General features: G+C 40.0%; 1 protein-coding gene across 1 annotated transcript in view; it reads right to left on the bottom strand.

The window, feature by feature from the left end:
* Positions 1–13,986: 13,986 nt before the first annotated feature.
* The window catches only part of LOC102683040 (rho GTPase-activating protein SYDE1), a 41,239-nt gene continuing 30,181 nt past the window's right edge, over positions 13,987–25,044 (bottom strand). Inside the window, exons 6-8 of the mRNA XM_015349177.2 lie at positions 23,953–24,134; positions 21,618–21,849; positions 13,987–19,845 (exon numbers count right to left, since the gene is read on the bottom strand). Coding sequence (XP_015204663.1) covers positions 19,400–19,845; positions 21,618–21,849; positions 23,953–24,134 — 860 coding nt within the window. The 3' untranslated portion in view covers positions 13,987–19,399. The remainder of the gene's footprint in view (positions 19,846–21,617; positions 21,850–23,952; positions 24,135–25,044) is intronic.

Here is a 25,044-nt window from a genome sequence, read left to right as displayed (position 1 = left end):
GAACTAAAGGAAACAGCAGCACAGAGAGCGTTCATTGGAAGGATAATGAAGTAACTGGTTAGAACAAAAAATAATAAGACAAGCGGATTATGTTAAGCTTTGGCAAAGGAAGTACTAGGAAGGACTGTGTAAGCTCTCCTTCCAGGGCATTTCACAGTACGCACTTTTCTTATACTCCCCCACTATCAGCAAATTGCTCTGCACATAAACAAGGCAAGGAGACAATCCCCAAGGGGGAGACATTAACTACATAGTGCCGATCTCTTGAGTGCTGCCTGTAATCTCCCATCACTCCCAAGGGGGCAAATAAAATTAAAAAGATAAATTGCTGCATTCTCCGGTGTACAACTCTTATCACCTTTTGTATGACCTGTTAAAATGTGTCTAGCTCATTTGGTTTCTAACAGGTGATTGATCCAGGGATCACAAAAGAACAAGGCATTAAGATCAACAAGGTGGCCGAGTTGCTTTGGAAAACAATAGTCTTTAATTTAAAAAGATATTCAGAATCGTGCTTCCACTAGTTGTGTTTCCTCTTTTTGGCCACTATCTTACCTTTGGAAGCTTTTCACTCCAAAATCCATTAAGACGTATCATGTCTCATTTCCTGTAGTATCTCAACAAGCTAAGACAGGGAAGGTTTTGCAAGTACAGTACATCACATCACTTTAGGTGGCCTGGAGCCTATCCTGGGAAGCCCTGGATGAAAGGCAGGATAAACTCCACCGTGGGGCACACACAGAAACAAACGAACACCCTCATACCAGGGAATTATTTACAGAAGCCAATTTACTTACCAGCATGTCCTTGGACTGTGGGAGGAAAACCACACAAACACAGGGAAAACATACAAACTCCATGCAGATAACACCCCAGGAACTGAACCCAGGGCCCCAGAGATGTGAGGCAATACTACAATTATGTACAGTACAAAAAAAGAAGAATAACTCATTGCAGCTTTCTGAGTGTAGAAGTGCACAGAAATATTATGGTCTATTTACAATTATAGCTACTATGACCTTTTGTACAACTATCATAACAGTTACAGTTATTCTACAGTAAATACCATGGCAACTGCAATTATGCAACACAGAATCAAACTTCTACAAGACATTTTTATTCTAATCAAAACAATGAGGCAATCAAAGATACAAATACCAATAGACCCTTTAAATGTAACTATTTGAAGACGGAGAGTAGAAGTAGGAGCAATTATTTATAGTAACAGCAGATATTTTATCGTCCTTTCAGATGTTTTGGAACCGGAGACCAGCATTCACTTCATCTTTAAGCTGCCAAGGTATCGCCTGGTTGTAAGAAAAATTAGGGGTGACAGCTGAAAACAAAACACGAGTCTTTTTCAGCTGTTATTCATTAAACTTGATGATGTGTGTCCTGACACAGGACTAATAATAAGCAACTCACGTGCTTATTCTTTGATTTGAATTCATCCACCAAAAAGCATTCGCTGCTGTGACACCGTTCTCCTTACTCATACTGGCCTGACTGTGATTCAATAAGTGCCACATGATAGAAAAGAAACCGCCTTGGTGAAAGTTGTTAACGGTCTTTTCATCTCTTCAGATGCTGGCTCTCCCTCTTTCAGCAGCTTTTGATATTGTAAACCATGACATTTTGATTAACATTACGCAGATCTATGTATGGTTTAAGTCTTGGCATTTTGACAAACAACAGTTAGCTTTGGCAAGTGTAAATCAGATCCTGCCCGTATCAGTTCCCCAAGACTCAATCCTTGGCCTTTAAGTTTTCAATATTTATGTGCTGCCATTAGGCCAGACTATAGAAAATACGGTATTGACTTCTGCTGTTATGCTAATGATGCTTTACTGAATCACTGAATCCTCATTTTGCTCATATAAAACTGAATTGGGAAACTAATCTGATTATAATCTCTAAAAATCACAGTCACCATTTTATTCACACAGATTATTTCATAGGATGTTTGTCAAGCTACACAAATGGTTCGGAACCCAATGGGTACATTATGTCAGACCAAATATGTAGGCACAGTGTTTCACATGTTTTGGGAGTATCCAGTTTTAAACAAACTCTGGGCTCATGTCTGTACTACAATGAGCAAAATAATTGGTTTACGTTTCAAATCAGTTCCTTGTCTGAACCTGTTGAATGATGATTATTTAATTAATTTTCCTTTAATTCAGAAAATAATGCTTTTGCTGGCTTCAAAGCAGGGAAAAGAACAATATAACAACTTTGTCATGTATATAAATAGTGGGTACTGACATTTCATTATATTTTGAATTTAGTCTTGTAAAGGGATTTCCACAGCTATTAGAATTGTGCTTGTTTCTTTAAAATAATAAATACAGTATTTATATATAGTGTACAAGTAATAGGTTTATTCCATGCTGAAAAGAGAAGAAAGAAAACACAACGTTTCGGCCATGGAGCCTTCTTCAGGAATAAAGGAATAAACCTATTACTTGTTCCTTTGCAGCCTACGCATGCTGACACAGCTACCCACCTGTTCTATATATAGTGTATTCTACATTCATGAGTGTTAAACTAGAATTACTGTACATGGAACTTTGGATAAAATTGAATGTATTGGTAACTATAGTTATAGTGTTGCTGTTTCTTATCATGTGTTTTTTGTTAATTAAATATATGTTTGAAAATTCAATAAAAATGTTAGTCACAAAAAACTGCCTGTTCCTAATTAATTAAATGTCTTCAAGATATACTGCTGTGGATAGATCAAAATTATCTCCAATTAAACAATTGGCTTGTCCCAACAAGTCTAAAAGTCACTTTAGATGATACATAAATTATGACCTCAAATTCTGTTAAAATTATTTTTGACTGTTCCCTGTTTTTTTAACCACATGTCCACAGCAACATGTTTCTTCCATTTATGAACCATATCTGATTTAAGATGAATTCTTTCTGTTACTGTTGCAGAGAAATTAATCTCCTCTAGGCTAGACTACTGCAATGCTTTGCCAGTAAGATCATCCAAGAAATTACTTAACATGACAGTATGTACCAGACTGTGCTCCAGTGCCGACCAAGTCTAATATCCAAACCTATTTCCCTTTTTCTGAAAAATCTACACAGGCTACCCGTCTCTTACAGGTACAGTACTTTAAAATTCTCTTGTTGACCTAGTCTGTCTCCTGTGTAACTTCAAGTGTTTCTAACCCCATATGTCCCAGTTCTCTCACTTTGCTAGACTGGGTCCAGGGTGCTCAACATTCCAAGGATTTCACATTGATTGCTAGGCCTTTTCAGCTGTAGCCCTCCTTCACATCTTTGGAATACTCTTCCTGATCGTATTAAAAACACCCCCTCTACTGATCTTTTGAAATTTTCTTGATTTTTTTTTAAACTTACCTGTCCTTGATGGCCTTCAGTTCCTTACATAATTCTTTCTTTTAATTTGAATATCTATATGTACTGTATGTAAAGTGCATTGCGAATGCCCTGATTGAAAGGTGCTATATAAGAACAAGAATGACTGACTGACAAGGAAACAAAGGATGTTCAGTTGTTTTTTAGTTCAGGTAGTAACCTGTTTACCCACAAGAACAGCTGAACTTTTTCTCCATCACAAACACACAAAGAACTATGAAAAAAAATTGCAACAGCTGTGGTTACCATGGTCATCTACCACCCTCCTCCTGAGTCACAGACACACCTTATATGCATGTTGCACGCTGTTCAATTGCTTTCATACAATTTCACTCCAAAGGTTAACATATTTTAAAAATCCACCTCTTTTCTGGCTGTCGTTTTGGCGGCTTCTAGTGGCGGACGCTTTGTCATCGCAAAGAAAAAAAAGCGAGTCTGATGGTTCAACAAATTAAAACCCATTTTGCATGAATGAAAATGAACATGCTATAAGAATTTATAGTTTATTATTCATATATGATATCACTGATAAAATGACTATAAGAAGTAACAACTGGTTGCCTTTTCTAAAGTACATAAGAATAGTTTATTCTTCATTTATTACTGAAGTGTTAACACCCACCTGGTGAAGCTAATTCACGAACTGAAAGAGGCAGGAACTTTGATGGCCCATATTGCTGAAGACAAAAACAGAATTCTGGCCGGTACCATAGTATCTTTAATTAACAAGTAATTAGGACCTTGATAAAAAAAGGCTCATCTGAATGATGCAATTGCAGTGTCCCTTATCACCCTACAGGAACAATGGTTTTAAAGTTATGATCCAGGGGGAAGAGCGCCACCTACTGGTCCACCAATTGGTACTTGCTTACTTCCAGACTTATTCAGGCCAAACCGTAGCAAGGATCCATTCTATTCAAGGGCAGTGAGACTTCATATTTCAGGACCACATGTCTTATCACACATAAATACATCACAGCTGCACAAACATAGTTTTCAATAGAAAAGTTACTTTGGAATCATAAGACATTATAGATGATATTCTGCTTTCTGGTCCTACAGCACAACTACTGAGGATCCCCTCTTTTAAGGGTCACCAAGAAAAAAAGATTAGGTTCTAGAAACTATGATTTCATTGCCCTCAAAAGGTCATTGTCTCAGGTGCTCCACGGTTTTCAGCAAGAGAAAGAAAAATTAGTGTTTTAGCAGTGTAATGGCCAATGAGATAATATGTGCATTAGCATTAATCTGGACAATGACAGCAGATTATTTAAACTCAGTAATAGAATGTTTGTGTCGTTTCATTTTTCATTTGAAGGTTTCACCACATTAATCTGAAAATGAAACAACAAAAATCTTTTTTAAAAAACAAATCTTTTTTCACTACTCCTCAGTATGTTTAAATAGTAAGAAAATAAAAATAGTGCAACACATTTGATATGTTTTGAAGACATGTTGCCATCTGAAGAGTTCAAAGTCCAATTCATATTTAACTTTTTAGGATGTTGAGAGGTTCTTTGTGAGACAATAATTTAAAAAAACAACCACTCAAAGTGATGTCTTGTGTCTTGTGGTGAAATTAAGTTTTTGATCACATCGGAAAGCAATCTGAAAATTCTCTCATAAATTTAAAAATGTGAGCCACAAAAGATACAAATTGTAAGCAGTATTCTTTTTAGATAAAGTCTGAATTACTTATGTAAGAAAAATGATTAGCTGACTAGATCAACATGCAATAATTCTAAGACCCAGAGAACACTTTGATCTAACCATTGCTCACAAAGCAGCTGTAAGCTTGTTTGACAGACTATTCTTATTGTTATTTATTTTCCTCTATTTCATCCCTGTGGCATTAAAACATTTTTTTTCAAGAGTGTCCCAGCCAAGCAGAACAGCACTGATGGAAAAATTGCGCAGAGCGACAAAGTCATTCAGAGCAGTCAGGCACACAAACTCAAAACAGTCGCAGAGTGCAGTGAACCACATACACTAGCAATCATACAGAACAGTGAGTCACACATGGGGAAGGGGGGACTTGAACAGACATCCTCACACATGATCAAATAAAACTACACATTGAACCACACACATTCCAACATAACAACAGCCAAAGGAACAACAATTTAATCCATTATTAAAATACACACTAAGTAGTCCTCCCTTAGTAAATACAGTCTTCTTACATAGCAGTCATCATGTCTGTCAAGAGGATCTGAATTTGTGCTGTTAGTGGACAGTTCAATCTTTTAATTTACATTGACTACAAAGCATAATAGAGTGTAATGGTGGCGCAGTGGTTAGCTGTGCTGCCTTACAGCACTGTGGCCCTGGGTTCACGTCTACACTTGGGGTGCTTATCTATAAGAGCATACCGTTAGGTTAATTAGGGCAAATGGGCTGTAGTGTGAGTGGTTGTGTCTGTGTGTGCCCTGTGATAGACTGGCATCCTGTTCAGGGTGTATCTGGCTTTATAACTGTTGCTCACCAGGATAGGGTCTGGCTCTTCCCCACCCTTGAATTAGAAAAAAACAGTTAGAAAATAGATGGATGGACAATGCACAAGAAAGGACCAGGATGTGGCCTCTTATAGAATGGTTGTCTAGTAACATACTGTGAAGAACTTGTACCATGATAAAATTAAGGCAAATTGGAGATCCTATAAACTACAGTCTTGTAGCTCCACTCACATCCTCTAGCAATCCTTCACCAGTAGCTGGTTTTGAAATTTGAAATCGATTGGCCCTTGTGTGAGTGTGTGTGTCTTTGTATCTTTGTGTCCATCCACGGTGCGACAGGGAGCGCTACAGGAGGTAATTCTTGCCTTCTGCCATAAGACTGTACAACGCATCCACCTTGCGTCTGGGCAGAGGCAACATTGACAGTGACCTGTTTCTGGACTGAAAAGTAAACTGCTACATCTGTTCTTTTTCTTTTTCCCATTTACAAACGTTTTTGTGTAATATATGCCAGGGACCTTTGCAATACATTTATATTTATATACAACTTGCAATACAACTTTATGTGTACTGTTCTGTTCTGGTTTGTTCTTTGTGTGTTCTGGACTGTGTGTAACTCTTCTTAGTGCACTTCTCATTGTACTGATTGTATTGTATGTATTGTATTATTATTATTGTATCATCCGTTACACTGTTGTTATGTTGTCTGTGTTAAGCTGCTGTTTCACTACAATTACCCTCATGGGATCAATAAAGTATCTACTGTATCTGTCTGCCCTGTGGTGTGCCCAGATGAAGCTTGCCTTGCACCCATTCTATTTCCAGCATAGTCTCTGTCTCCTTGGGGACCTTAATTGGATAAGCTGTTATTGAAAGTGATGTAAAGGTTTTGTAGTGTTTTTTTTTCTTCCTGGAGGCCATGAATGTAATTTTGAGTCCCCCACTGTCATGTTTATACTTACCAGACTTCCACCACCACTGTTGAAATTTCAGTTGTGGGGTTTGTAGGAGTCTGTAGGAGTTAGGAGAGACACATATTCACACTTACCATATACAGAGAGACAAACTAACATGAACTTATGAAAACCAGATGAAACTTTGAAAGACGTACACATACTAAAAAGTAAGATGTCCGTGTATGTGAGAGAGCAAAACATGACTGTAATTTCAAAATGGTGGCAAGGACAATGACACAGCCTTCATTCTGCCTGAAAAAACACAAGTGTTTTACACAAATAGAAACTAGCAGTGAGATATTTCACATCATGCTGTAAAATATTTTTGTATCATCCTGTAGCACTGTTTTTGTTTTCCGACACTACAAGCAAATCCTATTTGGTTCAATGTCAGTTTGAAGATATCTTTGCACGGGTTATGGTTTGAGTCCATTGATCTTTGCCCAGTGTCTTGAGTAAAGGTTAACCCAGATTTTACTTCAATAGGGTTGCTGGGCATGTGAAGTTCTAGAAACAGGTTCATGGTCCCTTCCCATTACATGTTAAGAGAACTGTGAGACTGCATTACAATCTCACAGACTCAGCACTTCTCAGTTACCCTGTCATTGTTTAGAAATAAATGTGTTTTTTTTAATCATTCTCTCCACGTCACCACCACACCTCCTCCCTGCATGACCTACATATGCAACACATTGTAAAAACATCATTCTTCCACCTCAGAAATGTTGCCAGACTACGTTTTCAGCTAAACTGTTGCTGAAAAGTTGGTCAACACTTTCATCTTCTCTCAAATTCATTACTATAATGTCCCACTCACAGGGCTATCTAAATCCACTACAGCATGTCCAGAATTTGGATTCCAGAATATTGCCCAGATCTTGTGCCAGTGACCACATTACTCCTATCCTGGAGTCCTTGCACTGGATTCCTATCAGGGTTTGTGTTCAAAATCATCTGGTCTCTTGCCCGTCTACATGGGTGGCAGAGCCTTCCCTTGTTATACCCCAAAGCTCTAGAATCCTATACCAAAAAGAGAGAGTCACCTTCTCTGAACACCTTCAAATTGAGACTCAAAACTTCTTATTTAGAAGGGCTTTTATTTAACTGGTTCTGTGTTTGCCCGTTTGCATTTCTATTGTATTGCAAACCCTTAAGGTAATTATGTCATTCTGCTGTTTCCTCTCAATGTGTGTTTTTTTTCTTACAGAAAAATGCTTTTAGCAGCCACTTTATTTTAAATTGTGATATAAAATAAAGTTTATTATTATATACCTTTTATTGTAACTTCCGTTCTCCCATTTCTCCCAACATTTTCAAAATACAGATTTGCATTTAATCTTCACTTAAGCTAAGATAAAAAGAGCAAAAGTGTGAAAAGAAGCATGACTTGGAATACTAATGACGTTGTTCAGGAGGTTCTAGTTCTAGTGCAGAATATTTAATGCAAAATTGTAATATCATATATTGAATACACACACTCGCTTAACCTACTGTATTTGGATTTCAATTAACAATTTTGTTTTTTAAAAACTGAAGTAAATCCAGAAAAAGATAAACCCCACAAGGTTCCTTTTTACTCAGATGTGATGTTGCTCTTTAGCTGACATATACTCAACAGAAAAGCATGGCAGTCCATTTGAAATATTTTACTTCTATGATTTCTGTTGGGTTTTTTTTTTTTCAAAAAGCCAGCCAACTAAGCAAAGTTCAAATAAGAAGATGAATAACACTGGTCTACTAATAGATGGGTTGGTTCATAGCTCAAACACAGAGTATCGACCAAGCCCCTGAACAGTCCCCCCTTCTGATTCACTCAGCTACAAAGCCAGCAGACAAGCAACACTGATCAAGGCACTGGCTGCAAACAGATGCACATCACTCAGAATACCCCTGTAGCAATTCATTTTGCATGCTGCTGGCAGTCACATCTACAAAATAAGTGCAGACAAGATCAGCTGCTCACTAACATACTTTAGCACTTAGTGCAATTAGGTTCGAAAGCAGCATGTACTGTATGTATAACAGTCAACAATGTGGCTAGCTATTGGAGATGAACCGCTTTACCCGATCTTAAATGTTTCTAGCCTATGAACCTTTACAAAAAGTTCATGAACTTCAAGACCAGTGATCAAACTCCCAATGAGACAGTTTAGAGTCACCAAACCATGTGTAACACAAAAAGACCATGCAAGCTCCACACAGACAGATGTTGAAAGACAAAACCAAGCAGAGGACCTTGGAATCATTAGACTGTATTTGCAAGATCTTCACCCATCATCATTCCCCTTGTGATCCAGTTTTTCAAATTCTGATGCTCTCATCCTCCACAGTTCTGCTGTTTTTCTTGTTACTGTTACCTGTCCAGGAAAAATCTATCCCTTCATTTTCTTACCACTTCTTCCAATTCAGGTCCGCAGGAGAGCTGGAGCCTATTGGAAAGCAAAGGGGCAGAAGGTGAGATACATGCATGGGACACCATTCCATAGCAGGGCACACACAGAAACAGACACACTCACACCAGGGCCAATTCCCCAAAAGCCAATGAACCTACCAGTATTTCTTTGGTCTGTGGGAGGAAGCCGCAACACACCTGGAGGGAAACCCATGTGAACATGGGGAGAACATATAAACTCCACTCAGATAACGTCCAGGAATTGAACCCAGGACCCCTGTGCTGCAAGGCAGCAATATTAACTGCTACGCAAATAAAATATACAGTATATTCCAGTAAAAGATGTGAAGTGTGGATAACATACTTCAAGCATGAAGTACATGAGTGCAATATGAAATGAAATCAAATTCTAGACCTTACTTCCTATTCCCCAAGCACACTGCTTGTACTCATCAATGTGGGGGCATATTATAAGTAAAATATAGAGGATTTTAATTTACCCATTATGAAAATATGAATGGTGGTCTGAGTAGGACAGGACTGTTAAGACAAGACTCAGTTATAAGTACACTCTTGTACTTTACCACACAGAGAGAAGAACATGCAAAGAGGCAAAAAACAGCAGGGAAATTCAATTGTTTCAAATGACTTGTTTAAGTCTAAGGGGAAGTAAAAGTAACAAATGGTCCAATGAATCAAGTAATTAGTTCACTTTAAAGTAAGCGAAAGCTCAGAATTAACTCAGAAACTCTTACATCCCTCTGAGTGCACCACTGAACTAAATTGATCAAGTAACAGAACTGCAGTACACTAAAAACTTTCGCCCTTTGCCAAACAGAAAGAGGGGTCAAGTCTCCAATCTTGCATACTTCTTCAATGTTAATATTTGTACTGCTCCACTTGGAAAGTATCTTCATCCAGGACAGTATGAATGGATATTCACTTTTCTGCAGAAAGACAAAATGGTTAATACATTTAACAAGGTAAAACCCATTTAAAACTCAGTTTTTGCAATTAAAAAGTTAATGAGATTTTAAAGATGTTTTTCTAGTCACAGAGAGGTTCTTGGTAACTCTAATGAGTCTTTCTCCTGTGCAGTGAAACCTGGTGTTTCTATCCAACCATCTCTAACTTTCTGGTTTGTAATCAAAATTTTACTTTTCCTCAAGCACCCTCAGTTTTCTGCAGCCCTGACTTTACTGTAGATTTGACCATCAGATACTGTTATGATACTACAGTACATATTTATCATAATACCCCCACAACCGCTGTGCTAATAAGGGTTATGAGATTTTTATGAAGTAACCTACAATACACCATCGGTGTGCTGTGATGGCCGAGTGGTTAAGGCATTGGACTTGAAATCAAATGGGTCTCCTTGTGTGGGTTTTAACCCTGCTTGCAGCAAAAACATTGAGTAGAGTGGTGGCACTGTGGCTGGAAGGTTGTGGGTTCAAATCCCATGGCTGGCTGGTTCTCTGAACCCTACGCTGTTGGGCCCTTGAGCAAGGCCCTTAACCCCAGCTGCTCTAGGAGTGCCATAAATGGCTGACCCTGTACTCTGCCCCCAAGCTTCTCTCTCCTTGTCTGTGTGCTTCATGGAGAGCAAAGCTGGGGTATGTGAAAAGACAAATTCCTAATGCAAGAAATTATATATGGCTAATAAAGTAATCTCTCTTAACCTTGGTTAATAGTTATTTGAATGGCATCTAGTGATTTTTTTCAGATCTGGAGCTCTTGTAGTTCTGTCATTTGCTACTGCTCATTTGTAAAAGACCGTGGGTTTCATATGGGACTGCTGACCTGGAATTAAAGGCTGTGAATTCGGCTAGCAATTGGGTTTAGAGACTGATGTTGTGCTTCTTTTTTATATTTATGATGCTTAGGACTGTAAAGTTACACTGGGTTTTTATACTGGCTGTTAGGGCTCTGTCTAACTTATACCTTAGGAACTCTGCCTGGGATGTACCGTTATGTAACTTAAATCTTCAGAGATTCAGTACCACCAGGGAGAAAAGACCTCCAACTTTCACTAGTGTCAATGATCATGTTTACTCTGTTTTCCAGAATGTTTACTATAAGAGTGAAATCTATTGCACTGCAAACTGTTCTAACTAAATTCCATTAGTCTTGGACATAGGACACTACAATGGGCCTTGATAGAAGTACCTTATATTAAAAGTAGCAGATGATGTGTTGAAGGTATGACATGGATAAGATTTGCCCATCAATGAGGTCATTATAATTCATAAGCAAGAGAGGCTGAATGGCTTCTATTTATATGTGATTTTTATAGAATTGCTTTATCCCAAACCATTTTATTGGGAAAATATTTTTTATGATCTCAGATGCAAAAAGCAGATGGAATAAACTAATGCTTTTGAACTCTAATACGATTATAGTTTATGCTTAGATATTAAAAACGGAACTACAGTACGTAGTGAAAATGTATGGAACTTACAGAAGCACATTCCTGCCATCAAGATAAAAAAATTGTTATTGCAAAAAATTCTGAGAAAATTTTCTTCCTAGGAGCAGCTTCCGTAGGAACTGTAAGATTGAAAAATTAAAGAATTTGAACTAAATTATAGATCGAAGAAAAGATAACAGGGTGTGGCCAGCTGACAGGAAAACAAAGAGGCAATGCCGACTTTAGCCACTAGAGGACAGGAAACACTCAGTGACCAGTGTCTAAGTTTAGCAAAAGGAACAGAGTTGAGAGCTTGCATGCTATGACGAAAGGAAGGGAAACCACACCTCAGAAGCATCCAATTCAGAGTTGCAGGAGAGTCGGGGTCTACACCAGCAAGCAATGGGCATACAGTATGGCAGGATACACCCCTGTCATACCAGGACCTACACACAGACACAGACAAGCACACACTCACACCAGAGCCAGTTTTCCCAGAAGCCAATGAACGTACCGGCATGTCTTTGGACTGAAGGAGGAAACCCACACAAAGATATCTAGAACACACAAATTTCACACAGAAAGTACCCCAGGTACTGGACTGAATCTAGAGCACCAGCACTCAGAGGCAGCAATGCTAACCACTGTCCTGTCATGCTGCCCTAACTGAACCCTTAACAGTCCTAATAATAACTTTATCTATTGCATTTCTTAAGTAATTTCAATTCTCCAGCCTTTCAGTAAAAAAACATTGTGCAGTAAAGCACCCCTCTTTCATCTTCAAGGCTAATGAGGTTTTTCCATACTTGTAATAAGGGTTGCTTGTAATCGTTATTGACTGATGCAGAAAGATTGACTTTTGCTTTCATCTCCTTTACGCTAAGCTACTGAAATGCATTGTACTTTGGCAGTATTGTCAAAATGCTTTTGTTTATATTTCATTTAAAATCAAAACTCATGACACCCTCTTCGCCCATTTCAGCCTCATTTCAGTTTGTTCCCAATGTGCCCTGACCTTTATATTTTATCACTCATAGGTGAAGCAGACAGCACCATGGGTTCACCATTCACTGCAGGGTTTCCTAGACTGTAGATACTTGCGCAACAGGTCTTGTGTAAGATTGCACTTCCAGGATTCTCAAAACTTCAGTTTCCTTTCAGGAACTGGCACTTTGAGTTTGTTTAGGTGTGACTCAGAGAGAGAGAGTATCCAATCTGGGATCTGACTTCATACTCAACCAGTTATTTATTGGTGATGGTCTGTGAGTTGCCTCCAATTCCAGACTACATTTTTAAAATGACAGAATAATCAAAATTAATGTTTCCAGAATCTGAAAATCCCTGTCTAACCCATTAAAGCTTAGACCATTACAAATCCACTTACAGTATGAATGTATTATGCAAAAAAAATTAGCAAGTTCTTCTTAAATCAGTTGTAGCTGACTGGATTTTTCTGCATTTGTCTAACTTGTAGAAAGAGACATTTGGTATTTGGATGACTCTTGTTAGTATAGCTGCAATGGTTGGATTTTTTTTACAAGTCTGTGCCCATACTGCTTGCTTTCTAAAATCCAAGAACCTGTTAAGAAGCAGAAAGACTATTAAATTCTTTCAAATGTAACAAGTATATCGCACAGAGGAGATAGGATTGTAATTGTTTCGTTTCTTCAATGAAAGACAATGCAGAAATTGATTTTTAATTGCATATGAAAAAAAAACATTTGATAATAGAACCAGCGGCAGAATGCTGTAACTCGGTGCTTTTCTCTTGCTGTCAGTCTGTAATTGTGGGTTGGCCTATGTTTTCAAACGCATTTAGAAAATTAATTGAGAGCAAAGAACACGGCATTGTGCTCAGAAGTACTTAGATTCACGTGAATAATTAGATGGGAGATATTGTGATTCTTAGTGATGCCCATAAAGAGTTGCTGTCTTCACTTTAATCAATTTTAATTAAACCTGCTTGTGTGAGTGTGAGTCTTCTGCATCTTCCTGCCCTTGTTACTGGAAGATAGGATTCTTTTGCTTTAGAAAGATACTCCTATAGTGTGTATGATCCAAAATCTGTACTTTTGTTCTATCGTACTATAGTGTGTTTAGGATGGTTAAAAAGCAGAACTTTTTATCCTTACCTGGCACATACAGTATGCCCAAGAGCATTTTGGGCATTTTGAGCAAGTCTCAGAGGAAAGCACTGGGTATGTGAAGGCAGATTGCAAAAGATTTAGGGTTGATTTTTCTGTAATATACAGTATATATATATGGCAGTGAAAAACGTAGACAAATAATGTACTTCTTGTCTCCACAACATGTTTTGTATGTTTTGTAAAGCCCCTTGGCTTTAATTTAAAATCCTTAAAGATTACAACCAATCTTAAATTAGTATTCAACATAATAACAATGTGCTTTATTATTATAATTATTTGTTGTTTGGTAACACTGTATGGCATAGTACTCATTTACAAAAAAGAATAGTATACATAAACATAAGTGCTTATTATAGTTGTGCAATATCACAAAATACTGTTTATACAACTAAACAAAACAAATAGCAAAAGAAGTTAAAATACTGAAGATTTAACACTGTTCACAAAGACACCTTCACAACAGAGGAGCAGGTACTTTTTCCGTTACATGGCCATTGGATTCCTTTTTTCACCCATCGTCTGATTTTTTGTATAACCTCCCAAGGCTGGAGTTTCAACATTCATGTTAAAGCAGAGGCTCAACCCAGATGTCCAGGTGGCTGAGTCCATAATGGCACCTGTTTTGAGTGCAGGTTAGGCCTACTTATCTAGAATTGCCAAATCCGAATCTGAGCTATGTCATAGGACAACCACAACAAGGATTCCCCAAGGAACGGGCCAATAGATTGGCAGATTCCAGCTGGAAAATGACCAGGGCTGAGCTGGCAAGGCAACAAAGGCAATGTATGCATGTATGCTTGCAGTCCTGCAGTCAGACAGGTCCATCCGGGCCTCCTTTATTGAGTCCCCTTGCTGGCGTGGTGCTCTGCAGTGCCAATAAGATTACAATGGCCCTATGGTCTTAATGAACATGAGTTCAGGGGCTTTCCATGTCTCCTAGGGAAATTCAAGAGCTACCGCAGGGAGATATTGATTTGAGAACTCGCCAATGCAAAATGAGCAAGGTAAAAATGGGCTTTTAAAACAACCCAAAAGGGAGCAGGCGTGATCCATCAGCATTTTTCTGTCAGGATTATCAGCTCCGCATGTACCGCATTGCTTCATTGATGGGATTTCGCAGTTCTGAGACTGCAATCATACAGCAGTGCTCAACGGCCTTTCTTTTCCAACCTTACATATTCATCTTCTAGTCATTGCAGGTGTTATCAGGCAAGTTCAAAGGTAGCAGTGTGCACTGACACCACAGGGAACAACTGACTATATCTGTCTGTTGCTGTTACAATGTGTCCATTGAAGCCAACGGTCAGGTATACACTGGCAGTGTGAGGCTCTGTGTATTAAACACATACATTAGCTTTGTAATGCAATGGGCATTTTATTTTATTTTTAATGACAGCATCCCAATATTGTGTACCAACTGTCCACTACCCCCAGAAAAACTTAAAGATGTCTAGAGGGGTGTTATCAAGCTCACTTATCATACGTCTCCTCAGAGAGGACATTAAAAATAATAATAATTGCTTACACTTATCTAGCACTTTTCTGGACAATCCACTCAAAGCGCTTTACAGGTAATGGGGACTCCCCTCCACCGCTACCAATGTGCAGCATCCACCTGGATGATGTGACAGCAGCCACAGTGCACCAGAATGCTCACCACACACCAGCTATCAGTGGGGAGGAGAGTGATGAAGTCAGTTTGTACAGTAGATGGGGATTATTAGGAGGCCATGATGGGTAAAGGCCAAGGGGGAAATTTGGCCAGGACTTCTCTTTTCGAGAAATGCCCTGGGATTTTCAATGACCACAGAGAGTGAGGAGCTCAGTTTTATGTCTCATCTGAAGGACGGTTCCGTTTGACGGAAAGTCTGATATCTGACGGAAAATGACTGAAATGGCTGAAGTGGACTACTGGTTGATGAGGGCACGAGTCATGTAAACACTGGGGTGTGAAGCCACTTGGATCCTCTTTGCTGTTGTTTAGGTCAAAAGTCATTTCTAAGATGGAAGACTCAAAGCTTATTTTTAAAGAGAAGAAAGGGGTCTGTGTTCTTATGTGAGCTCCAGTCTGAAAGGTAATTTCACAGCATGGGGGCTGGGGTTATGACATAAAAATAATGGAATTAAAACACAATTTCTGATCAGTACATGGTATTTCTTGTCATATAGTTCTGGAATATGTTGTCTGGCTATACAGTTTCACCGGTGTCTGTGCTATACGATTGGTAACAGAGAAAAAAAATGAAGAGTCTGAGGCGTTTGCCTTATTATACATCGCAACAGGCAGTGGAATGAGATACACTTCAGAGATGGAACCAGTTTTAATCACTGTGCAAAAATAGCCATGTGAGAAGAAAACACACAACAGGAGCAGTTGAGATTTGACTTAATGCATATTGGCATGTTTTATTACACCCCTACCAGCTCTGGTAAACCAGCAAGCAAACCAAAGAGGTTTTTAACAGAAGTTCGGAAGGAGGTCAAATTCCTAATCTCATCCACTTCCGCTCTCCTACGCATAAATATCTCTCCTGCGCTCCCACTGGGTGCTTCTTTCCCACCTCCTCTCTACATGCTATCTTTACCCTTCATGTTCCCTCAGACAGGCGAGTTTCGCCAAACAGATTTGAAATACATGATGTTTCAGACTCGCAAAGCACTTCACTTCTTTTGTCGCATAAATTAGGATCTGGCCGAGATACTGAACTGACATTTAGAAAGTGCTGATAGGGGGAATGTCTGCAGTGGGTCAGATTCTGGAGGACTGTGGACCCAGTTGAGAGTTCTGCAGGGTAGGTCCCTGATTTATACTGCAGCACTTTAGGGCCCGGACCGTTCTGCAGTGCTGACACACCAGTGACAGATTTTAGCCCTGCTGCATAAATTTCTCCATCCTGTAGGGAAGGAAATGCTGAGCGTGAAACAAGTCAAGAGAGGAACCTTCCAGCCTTGGGAGGGTAAATGAAAAACTGAGCAGCCACCAGTAAAACTGGACATCATAAATAGAAACATGAAAATTAAACCATTTCCTAAATATGTACCGTGCACAGACATGTAAAGCAGCAAAAACAAGGTGAAAATACAATAAAATCTGATAGACATGTGCAAAGGAATTTGGTCAGTTTGCATAGGAATAAATGTGGGGATCGCAACAGAACTGTTCTCAAAGCAAGACCTTAGTGTGGCTACAGATTGCTAGTCTGGTTGACAATTCCTAATACCTTGGTTCTTGAAATCTAGGAGATTCTTGTTACAAATCCTTGACTTACAGTCTCATTTTAGAATTTAAATCTGATCGGTTTTGGTTTCAAATGATCCAGAGATTTTTCCTGTTCTTGTTTCACATTAATACACCAAAGACACCCTGGATCTGTGCTTTGGGGAAAATCCCACCCAGGGAATCAGTGCAATCATTTCACACCCTGTTTCCAATCCACACTGGTGCAACAGATCCCCTCCTTCCCCATTTCAGCCACAAGGACTGAAGAATCGTACATGTTCTTTGGTCCCACTAGCATCACTTTTACCTTATAGACTTCAATGTCATCTTGCTTCTAACCAATAAAATATAAATCAACATTAGTTTCCAGGTTTATTTCCATATCCAAAAATCCTTTTGCAAAGCAGCACTTTCTATTTACCCTGAAAGTTGAGTTACTACTGTACATTAATTCATCTAGCTCCAGATATGCATAATGGATGAGGTCTCCATTGAGAGATGCCAGTGATGCTCTTAAAATCCCCCCATTCAAAAAAAATTCTGGAAGGTTTGAGGGCTCTAAATACTTACAGACTTTGCACACATTCTGTAAGACTTAAAAGTCCTTGAGCCCTCCAATCAAAGGAGTCTAGCAGAATTATGATTTAGTAGTAGACTAAATATTTTACAGAAGGAACTCTGGGTGTGAAAACAGTCAAGGAAACTGCATTTTTAATGTTCAGAGGCCTTCATTTATTTTTACAAGAAATGATTGATCTCAAAAAGTCCTTTTTTTTCTTAAAACTCCTCTATGAAGATATTTCTCTTTTTCCTGTAATTTTATTTTCCCCTTGTTTCTTATTTGAATATTTCATCTCTTTTTCCCAGCTATGCTTGACTGATCTGTTCTTCTTAAGGAAGCACACAAGTGCTACCAGGGCAGACTATGTCACTGTTGTACCCATCACAATACTGAATGGGTTCAGAACAAAGTGCAATGTTACATCACTTCCCCACCACATTTCCTTCCAATTGGACTTCAGCTTGAAGTCTTTCTTTAAAGAAGTGACTAGCTGGCACTGAAGAAATGACAACAGTTCTATTCCCTCACCCTCAAAGGGAATGGAAAAAGTATAAACTAAAAACACAGGAGAGGAATAAGGCAGGGGAACATGTATTATTCATACTGTTCTGCAGTCCAGCCAAACATTCACTGAGCAGTGGTCTGACCAGTTACTAATGGCCTGACAATGACACGTATGGAAGTTTAAAAAGAAACTCATTTAAACACCATTAAACACCATGGTTAAGAGCGAGTTCAAAAACCAGCATTCCAATATGCAACACATTACATTTTAGCCACCATATTGAATTATGGCTCTCTTACCTGTAAGGTATTTCCCATTTTCTCTTAATGTTTTAATAGTATATAATAAAATAAAGTCAAACCAAGAAGAGGACCCTTGAATATTGGGTTTTGAAGCTGAAGAATTTACTCTTTGGCTTGGAGTTGTCACCAGCTTTGCCATCAGCATCCTGAAATCTTGACAGAACAAAAGCAAAAATGTTCATTTCTCACAGATAAATGTCCAAAATACCATTTTGTTTTTTTTTAAAAAGTCATAACATTACAGTTCGGAGGAGAAAAAAAAACTGAAGCAAATGTTTAAATTTGCTTGTCGTCTTCCTTTGGCATTTTCTCAATAGAAAAACAGCTGATGCCCAGGCTGATCAGTTCTGATGACAGCGGAATAATTGCCCTCGACTTTGGTTATTTTGTTATTTTTTGGTATTTTCCTTTTCCCCATCTTCTCTCTGTCCAACGTCATCTCTGGTGCAGACAATTAGAGCCACAACTTTCCTTTTCCGCAAGTTATCTTAATTACATAACTTACATAATCTCTATGGTAACCCAGAAAACCACAGATAAGTGGCAATGAGCAGATAAGGTGTTCTTTTGTTGATATTTCTTTAATATCTGTAATCTTCTTTGGCAAGAGTGTATTTGTTGAGCCCACTGAAAAAACTTTGCACACATTTTATAAAATTTAGTTTCAAAAGTAGAGGGGCTTTTTCTCATTACTGGGTTCCAGAATTTCTAATCTTACATCTGTATCAGTTAATCGCTTGGCACAATATATTCTATACTTTTTTAGATATGTTTTCACAGTTCCTGGAAGCTCCAACACTAACCTTAAATTTAAATCTTTTAAAAACTGCTTACAAATGTTCTCTGATTTAGGTTATTTTATTTTATCAACAAAGGATTACGTTTTGGGAGTAAATTCTGTTTTTATAATTGTGAAAGATTACTGGCTCTGCTTATGTCATGATTTGTAAATTGTATGCCAGCAGTGGGAATTCAGACTGCAGTTGACCAAAACCTCAGATTTCTTCAACTGATGCTCTGTATATTTCTGGTTATGGCCACTAGGGGGCCACCCTTTCAGAGACAAATGTTGATCTGCTTGCCCAGTTCCCTCTCCAGGTCAGATATCAGTGTGTCAAAGTCCTTCAAACTGAGCCTGGTGGTGAAGGGGGCATCCAGGTCAATGTCTTGGGGGTCAAGGGTGAAGTCACTCACATACAGGGGCCTCTGAGGGTCCCAGTCCCTCTTTCCTAGTTCACCTCTTCCTTCCTCTTCATCGCTGTCAGTCCCTGCTACTTCATCATAATCTGCCTCAGGCATAGAAAGGAAATCCCGTCCACACACGCTCCAGTCGCCAGCATAGCGGTTACAGGGCGGGCTCTCCAACCGACCACGTCCCCTCCTGGAGACCACTGAGTCTTTTGATAGGTCCAGCCTCAACACGGGTCGCTGATGCCTCCTCAAAGAATTCTGGGATACTGGAGGTTCAGGGTCAGGAGGATCAGGGGCTCGTCCTTTAGGGACTGTTTGAGAGAATGAGAGAGAGAGTGCTCAGATGTATCAGGGATAGGCAAGCTAGGGTCTTCTGGTAGGTTGCACAGGGTATTGATCAAACCAGTGCCATGGAAAAAGAATTACTTCTTAATTTAATTGGCCCTGCTGCTGAAGATCACTTAAGGAAATAAGGATCAGATGAAAAAAAAACTTAAAGAAACAGAATAAAGTCACTAAGGTCTGTGAACCTTAAGGTATAGCACAGGCTTTTGAATTTTGGTTTGTGCCAGGACTGTTTTTAATTAACACAAAAAATTCTTAAATGCCTGTAATAAAACAACTTGACAAAGTAGCACACGTGAAAAGTGGAAAATAATTATTTTGTAAATAAAGTAGGCAACATATGAGAAGGTGCAAAGAATATTCATTCATAAGAGGGTGTCCAGAGATACCTTATAGACAGTTTAATGGATCCCCACTAATAAAAGCAAGACTTTGTTATGGTACTGTGCTCAAGGCACAATGAAAAAGAAAATCCATTCATCCATTTTCTGTTTGCTTCTTACAATTCAGGGTCACCTGTGGGCTGGAGCCTATCTTGGCAAGCAGTGGGTGCAATGCAGAGTTCATCAAGAATGGGACATCAGTCAGATCACAGGGCACACAGAGACACAGGCACAAACTAACACTGGGGTCCATTTTCTTGGGAGCCAATTAACCTACCAGTATGTTTTTGGACTGTGGGAAGAGTTGGACTGTGGGCATACCCAGAGGAAACTCGAGTAAACACACAAAGAACATACAAACTCCACACAGATAGCACCACAGGTCTGGAATTGAACCCAGAGCCCCAGTGCTCCGAGGCCACTGTGCCAACACAGTGCGCTTTAAAACATATACGTCTACTTAAGCAGTGCAGTCAAAATAAAACAAGGGACAAAACACTTAGAGACATACAGTAAACAAACACTGTACTCCATGTACAATGGATAAACAATCACAGTGTGGTACAGCGTTCCTTGTTGAGCAGAAAAGAAGAATCCGAGCCCCAACAAAAGACAATGATCCAACCCACACATAACAGAACACGCGACTGGAACTGAAAATTGCAGGAAACTGCACTACAGGAAGTTTGATTCATTAGAAATAAAAATATCCTGACCAGATTGTGCCAAATCAAGGGGGCACCTGGGTTTCTTGCATGGATTTGAAAGGAAATAAAGCAGGTGGCAGGAAAGAAAAGACCACTGTTGTAAATCACAGCACAGTTATGTTCTAAAACATAGTCCTCAGGGGGCCTTTCAACAAATAAACACACTTATTTAATCACATTATTATTATTATTATTATTATTATTATTCAAGAGATCTAGTCAAGACATCTTATCTGAAGCAACGGCTAAGACCAATAGCCCAGAAACTGATGCTTCAGTCTACCTATGACTATCAATCTCTAAACACCAGCTCCCAATTCAGTGAGCACCCACAGAGCTAGCTGCACTGGAGCCATGGCTGAAAACCAGAACCCACTTGTGGCTTGGTGCCGGTTGGACTTTCAGGATTCCCACTAAGAGCTGCATTGTTCCTCGTAAAAATGTTAACCTTGACATGGGCACTGTGGGATCCATGCATGAGAAACAGAGGGCAGTTCTGATTGTGCACACCTTCAGAGAATAGCACTGATACAGACATAGAGCCAAGGTGATTTACAAGTGAGGATCACATGAGGCAATTTAGAGCACTGGACTCATAGAAATCAAAAGCCTGTCGACAAGGGAGGACCGGACCCGCAGGACACTCACGTGGCCACAGCTGTAGCAGGTAGTGCAGGGCCTCGATGTGCCTCTTGAAATCCACGGCGCTGGCGATCTCCTCGCTGTGGGCAAAGCTGCGCCCCCCTGGCCGCCAGGGCTCCTGGGTGGGCGTGAGCAGCACGGGACCAAAGCACACTGCCAGGTTCTGGCAGGTCATGCGGTTGCACTCGCTGTAGGACGCCACCAGGCTGAGGTGATCCAGGAGCACCGTCAGGGTGGCCTGGACCAGTGAGAGAAGAAAGGGGAGGCAGACGTTTCGATTTGGCATTTTCTGGATTTCAGAGGTGCACAGTCTGGACCGTCTTGTGCAAGGCACAACCCCAGGCACAAAACAGAGCAGACACAAACACAGCAGTTAACCAAGAGCCTGGCCTTGGGCATCAAGTCAAGTGTGTATCAAGTCAAGTTGTCAAGTTGGGCGTGTTGAAGGGCCATAGAAGGCAGATAGGCCTTGTAGGTAGGTTGATCGTATGTTGTGTGTGGGATGGGGGGGAGGAGAATGGACGATTGAGCTATGTTTGGAGGAGGAGCGAGAGAGGAAGGGAGATCAATTGTGGACAGCATGGGGGGAGAGGACTTAGCCAGGGGAGGGACAACAAACGCACAAAGAGAGAGGAGGGGGGAGAAAAGGGAAAGGGATGAAGAATCCAGCAGCTAGCAAGTTTTTTTTTTCACTACTACATATTTATCGTCCTCCACAACATATTTATTATTATGTCGTTATTATTATGTTTGGAATGTACTGTCTACATTATGTGGTGTTCTCTGTTGTACTGTGTTGTCTGCTGTATTGTGTACATCCTGAGAGATCAGTGCGAATAAGAATTCCAATGTACTGTACATATGGCAATGAACTCCTCTACTCTATTCCCTACTACAAGGGATGGGACCAGAGAAAGAGAGGAGGGTGGCAGAAGAAAATGGAGAGAGGGGGACACAAAAGAAAATATTGAAAAGGACGGAAAGAGAGGGACTTATTTTTCTCTTGGCTACACTTCTGACTTCTTTGCTATGTAAACAATAAAAAGGTTAAACTGAAAAAGACTTTTTTTTCATTGAAAAAATATTTTTAAATCATTTATCTCAAGAGCGGTTCCTTCCCACCTCTCTGGACGGGGGGCATTTGATCTTACCAGCAAGTGAGCCTGATATACAGTAGCTGCTTTTACTTGAACATAACGCTGCGTGTTTATGGAGTTCTGTTTTGCGCTACAAATACTCCAGGGTAGAATGACACAGGGCAATTACATAATCATATAAAAATTTTGATTTCCCAATGCGTTTGCCATCAATCCATTTTATGTTAACCGTTATAATAAGTGAAAATTAGTTTTATTTAAAAAATAATTCCAGTCAACTAAAACTGGACAAAAAACCTGAAAACAAAAGGATGAAGGATGGCTCTCCTCTGTTCAGCACCCAGAGTGCAATGCTCAATCTTACAACTGTTAGAAACGTGCATCGTGTCAATCTGTGTCTCCATTATTAGAAAGCCATATTCCAGTCATCAAGTCAGGCAGTCATCAAGTCTGAGCATAACCCTGTCTTTAGCAGCATACATCCACATTGTCATCTGTCATTCCCCTGGGACATACCATCCGATAAAATACATAAAACCCACAAATCCAAGAGGTTTTGGCAGTAGAGAAGAAAATATTATCAGTATTAATTCTTCTCAAGAAGGGCTTGCTTAAGAGAAGGCATAGCATGTTCTCGTCGTCAGAAAGATAAATTATTACCCGATTAAACAAACACTAAAAACAGCTCGCAGAGGAAGTGGTTTGTGGGGAAATGTAACATTCCATTCTGTGCAAGGCTGCCAGGCAAAGGAGGGGGGGTGGAGGTCGGGGTTGGTTGGGTGAGAGGTCTGGGATGTTTGGGATGGAAAAGGAATGAGGCTTCTCAAAGCAGGCATGACAGAGCAGCTTTCTCACTCCTCTGAATCCCTCCTTCGTTCTCTCTCTCTCTCCGCCCCTCATTTCTCCAAATTCCCATTTACTCCCTCCTGGATTGGAGATGGCGTAAAAGGCAACAACGTCCATCCAAATATCCAGGGAGCCTCTTTTCCCAGCAAGATAGAAGTTACGTTGGGCTAGGATGTCACTCCAAAGGACCTATAACACTACAGGAACATTAGGTTCTGGAAAATTCCTCAGAGGCTCAGGGAAAACCCCAGTAAAGAGGCTGAGGCACAGTGTTTTTGGTAACATTTCTCTCCATCTCTCCTTCCACTCCTTTCCCTCTGCCACATCCCTCCCTCTCCCATTCCTCCAATGGAAACTGAGTGAGCCCCTGATACCGATTCTCAATAGACAGCTCTTACCTTCTCTGCCTCGGGCAGACAGTCTAGCAGGGTGACCGTGTGGGCGGAGCGCTGGGCATCTGACTCCCTCTTACTGAGTGTGCTCTTGGGGGGGCGTTTGGTCATGGCGTCCAGGACCACCTCGTACAGGGTCCTGGTGATGAGAGGGGAGGGCAGCTCACGCAGGTAGTCCTTCAGAATGCCTGTTGAAAAAAACAGAGCTGTATGAGAGCAAACCCACTAAGACTCCCTTCCCAGCTCAGACTGCCTCACTCACAGGTGTTCACGAGCTGCAAACTCTTACGTAAAGTAACACTGTGCTAGATATTTGATGTTTCTTGACATACTATAAGTACATTACAGAAAAACATGAAAGAAAAATAACAGTAATGTGTGCACAGACCAAGATGGATAAGTACAGAGCACTGTGAATTTAGAAGTTATTTTGAAACTAAAGATGCTACTGTACGTTCCGAGGTAGAAAGTTTGCTTTTTAACAAGGAAACCTTAAGGGTCAAAGCCAGCTCTGTCAGTGTATGTTCATGCACAGAGACAGACAAAAAAAAGATGTGTCATGGAATTTTACGTGATTTTCTTAGGATTCAATCATTTTTTATTCTGTTATTGAATAAAATAGAACAAGTGAACAGTGGCAACCACAGGTTCAGTGCAGTCGTGTAGGTGGAGTGACAGCGTAAGATCCTTGTATCATTTAACTCTGAATTACCAAACAGACTAGAAAGGATAAATGACCACCTCCTCGCATTTGTAACCTTTTTCATGTTCTTATATTAAAACCTGGGTATCAGTGGTTGTGCAGTAGTTATCACTGCTGCCTTGCAGTGCTGGGGCCTTGAGTTCAATTCCAGACCTGGGTGCTACAGTATACGAGTTCTCCTTGTGTTCATGTAGGTTTCTTTCACAGTCCAACAACACACTGATACATTAACTGGCTTCTGAGAAAACTGGCTGAGGTTTGTGTGTGTGGGCATGTCTGTGTGTATCCTACATTGATGCCCATTGCTTGCCAGGATAGGCTCTGGCTCCCCCTTTGCCCCTCTAATGGATAAAGCAGTGAGAAAATAGACAGAAGGATCACTACTTTAGTAAGTG

Source organism: Lepisosteus oculatus, chromosome 11 (assembly GCF_040954835.1).
Source record: "Lepisosteus oculatus isolate fLepOcu1 chromosome 11, fLepOcu1.hap2, whole genome shotgun sequence".
NCBI lineage: Eukaryota > Metazoa > Chordata > Actinopteri > Semionotiformes > Lepisosteidae > Lepisosteus > Lepisosteus oculatus.
Note: the sequence above shows the minus strand (reverse complement) of the source record. Positions and strands in the feature narration are given on the sequence as shown.